The 3,963-nt window shown below is 40.6% G+C and overlaps 1 protein-coding gene across 1 annotated transcript in view; it reads right to left on the bottom strand.

Moving 5' to 3' along the window:
* Window positions 1–1,779, bottom strand: part of PIGB (phosphatidylinositol glycan anchor biosynthesis, class B) — a 28,974-nt gene extending 27,195 nt beyond the window's left edge. The window contains exons 1-2 of the mRNA XM_012658025.1: window positions 1,610–1,779; window positions 650–794 (exon numbers count right to left, since the gene is read on the bottom strand). Of these exons, the coding sequence (XP_012513479.1) occupies window positions 650–794; window positions 1,610–1,745 (281 nt within the window). The 5' untranslated portion in view covers window positions 1,746–1,779. The remainder of the gene's footprint in view (window positions 1–649; window positions 795–1,609) is intronic.
* Between the last annotated feature and the right edge of the window lie 2,184 nt (window positions 1,780–3,963).

Raw genomic sequence — 3,963 nt, 5'->3', positions numbered from 1 at the left:
CCCGCCTCAGCCTCCCAGAGTGCTAGGATTACAGGCGTGAGCCACCGCACCTGGCCCTAATTCTTAACATCTTCAAGGCAGGAATGTATTTTTTACTTCCTCTGTATTCTCCAAGTACTAAGCACTGTGGAAATATACGATAGTTAAGGGCTGTGTCAAGTACATTAACATCAAGAAGAAATATTAGTATAAAATAATGACATACTTTGATGAGTTAAAATTATTTGGAGAAAATATAGAAAACAATATGTGCAGTAGTGTCCCTCTTATCTATGGTTTCGCCCTTGGTCAACTGCCATCTGAAAATATTAAGATAATTTGAGAGAGAGAGAGAAGGGGAGGGGGAGAAAGAGACAGACACCACATTCACATAAGTTTTATTACAGTATATTGTTATAATTGTTCTATTTTATTATTTCTGTTAATCTCTTACTATGCCTAATTTATAAATTAACCTTTATTATAGGTACTTATGTATAAGATAAAAACAGTATATATAGTATATATAGGGTTCAGTAGTAGCCTTGGTTTCTGACATCGAGGGAGTCTTAGAATGCACCCCCTGCAGATAATGGCAGAGACTACTGTAATATAAACTGAACACAATTCCTAAGATGAATGCACATTCGTACTTTGGAAAAGAAGCTACAAAGGATATTTGAAAACCATGTGATGTGCAACTTCAAGAGACTGCCAATATTCATCTGGAACAAAACTGGTCTGCACTAAAAAGCAGTTAAATATTCGCAAAGCTATGGTAAACAACACCAGATAAATGTTTTCTCCAAGAAGATCTGAAAAACAAAACAGGTAATTATGGCACAAAAGTCTGGCAGTTCCACTTGTAGAACTTAAAATCTGCTGCTCTGGTTGGCCCTTTGGTCCGGCTCTGTTAAGGCACAATAGTGAACTCTGGCCCCTTCACACCACTTTCAAAGCCCACCTAGGGAAAGTTCTGCACCACTTGGTGATCACCGTTCTTTTTGCTTAACCAACTTTTCTTGCAACTTATTGTATAAAGAGAATATTAAGATAAATGTTGAAAAAGAGACTGGGTTAATTAAGGTCTTAGGCTAATTATTAATAGGTAATACTACATGTGTATTTAATGAAGGAAACCAGCTAATAAATTATTAGGACACAACCCTTTGTATGTGTACCGAACAGTGGTATAAAATGGCCCCCTTTACTGATGTTTACTATACACCAGGCACTGTGTTAATTCCTTTACATGTGTGTCAATTCTCCAAACAATGCTATGGGGTAGGTATTATCAGCCCCATCTTACATGTGAGGAAACTTAGGCTCAGAAACTAAAATGCCTTATCCAAAGTAAAAAAGTTGTAAGTTACTAAACAGGATTCAAACCCAGATCTGTCTGCTAACTCCAAAGTCCTGCTCTTAACAACAAACGGACAGACTGTAAGCTGAATAAAATATTTTTTAAAATTTGAATTTAGTTGCCAACACATAAAAATCAGAATTTATATTAAAATCTGTATTTCCAGCTTTTCAAGACTCTTTAAGATCTGGCAACGCAAGCTCAACTGGCTGGTAGTGAAATACAGGGTCCTCTCACAAGCCCTCCAGAGAGCGGCCCCTCACTCACCCCCTCGGCGCCCGGTGCTCTTCTCCTGGGCGCTGAGGTACAAGGTAGATTTTCTCTTTCGCAGCTTCGTCTTCTCCTGGGAGCGGCTCTGGAGAGCGCGTAAGGCGAGGCTGCCATCGCCGCCCTCCCGCTCCATTGCTCTCCTGCTTGGACGTCGGCGGAGAACCTGGACCAACACTTTTCCTGGGGCGGAAGGAAGCTGCAGCGGCGCGCGCTGCGCTGTCACCACTAAGTTTGGCCTTTGCGAGCAGCCATCGCTCGCAAGCGCGGAAGTAGCCGGGAGGGCAACTTCCTTCCTCGTGATCTCCTGGGTTGAATGCTGCCGAGTTAGTGTCAGCCGCTACGCTTTGCCGCGGGCTGGTCTGCGCTTTCCCCTTGGGCTTTTTGGCTCTGTGGTCTCTGCGCTCCTTGTCCGGAACCTGCCGTAAGGAGCCCGCCCGATCTCACCTGTGCGGGGTCAGCGGGGAGGCTGGGTTAGCGACGCGCAGCAAGGGCAGAACAGTCGGAGGGGCCTGGTTATTTTATTTTTAAAAAATGTCTGTTCAGGCCGGGCGCGGTGGCTCACTCCTGTAATCCTAGCTCTCTGGGAGGCCGAGGCGGGTGGATCGCTCAAGGTCAGGAGTTCCAGACCATCCTGAGCAAGAGCGAGACCCCCGTCTCTACCAAAAAATAGAAAGAAATGATCTGGACAACTAAAAAAAAAAAATATATATATATATAGAAAAAATTAGACGGGCATGGTGGCGCATGCCTGTAGTCCCAGCTACTTGGGAGGCCGAGGCAGGAGGATCGCTTGAGCCCAGGAGTTTGAGGTTGCTGTGAGCTATGGTAATGCCACTATACTCTAGCCCAGGAGACAGAGCGAGACTCTGTCTCAAAAAAAAAAAAAAAAAAAGTCTGTTCAGCATTCCCCTGAGTGGTTATTAAGAATGGTAATGATAATTATAAATGACAGTGTTGGTATAACATTCACTGGGTGATTTCACAAATACCTATTGAGTGAGGTAGGCAGAATAGGGATGATTTAGCCTGTCGTACAGATGTAGAAACAGGCTCAAACGGTTCCTATGGTTTCTGTTTTTGAAAACACTTTGTAGCCACTGAACCAAAGCAAGATTGGTGAAGTTGTCATTTATCTAAGTCAGCCATAGAGTTTAGGAGAAGACGGGCTTTTCTTTCCCAGGTTAGTTTAAATTACATTCCAGGGATATTAAAAGCAAGCTAGTTTCTAGTACGGGTTTCGCCACTAATGACTTTTGTGACCTTTGTGACCTCGGGGGCTGGCTTAGCAGGCCGCAAAAGTGTTGTTACAATTCAAAAAACAAGTAAATCCTTTGCTGTGCTTTCCTCATTCACAAACATCTATCTGGTTTCTCCAGAGACTAAGGTGTTGGCAAGGAATATTACTTTCCAGGAAGTATTAGGGTCTTAACTCTTCAACTGTTAAAAGTGAAGCCAGCCAAATTGCTATTGTACTTTTGTCAGAAATGAATGGCAAATGATTTTTATTTGATATCTACTTTTACTTTATTAAAGTATCAAAAGGAACTCATAAAATCTTTTAGCCTGTTTTTAAAAATTGTTTTTATCATACATGTTGATAAAAAACATGAATAGTACAGAAGGACTAATGAAAAATACCGATTCTCCACCTGCCTTTCTCCTGCTTCCAGATCATATTCCTCAGAGGCAATCACCGTCAACTTTTTTTGGCTGTTTCTTTTAGTAGTTTTATAGTATGACTTTAAAGGTATAAAGAGTATGCCTTCCTCTCCCTCCTTTTGCCATTTAAAAAAATTATCCATTTAAAGCCATTCTGTAATAGAAGAGGATTTAGCTTTGTCATACACCATCCTCTAACCCCCATTTCCCATACTCCCTATGTGTTTATATTTCTATTTTAGTTAGTAACATATTATTATAAAAATATCGTTCAGTGCGAAGTAGTGACATAAAATCTTTAAAAAGGATATTGTTCTAAGTTACTGCTTTGCTTCCCATTTGCTTTGTATACAGATCTGAAGAGATTTCCTGGATGTGGAGTGTGACTTTCCAAAACCACCTTTGCCTTGTGCTGTGTTTGTTGCAACAATGTTTGGGAGATTGACTCTTCCACAACTGCTTTTTGCTAGCATCCTTGGAATTGCTTCAGGAATATATATTTATCAACCAATATATGAACAGTATTCCAGAGATCAGAAGGAATTAAAAGAAAAATTGAAATTGGCACAAGAATCAGAAAAGAAAAGTTAATACTACATAGAGTTGAACTGTAATGATTAAAGTTCCACTGAAATTATACATTGACTGTAATCTAATAAAAACTTAGATATATTTTAAACATAAATCATGGA

The sequence above is a fragment of the Propithecus coquereli genome, unplaced genomic scaffold (genome assembly GCF_000956105.1).
Source record: "Propithecus coquereli isolate 6110/MARCELLA unplaced genomic scaffold, Pcoq_1.0 Scaffold57, whole genome shotgun sequence".
In the NCBI taxonomy this organism is placed as follows: Eukaryota; Metazoa; Chordata; class Mammalia; order Primates; family Indriidae; genus Propithecus; species Propithecus coquereli.
The sequence above is the reverse complement of the archived record's forward strand: the minus strand, read 5'-3'. Positions and strand labels throughout refer to the sequence as shown.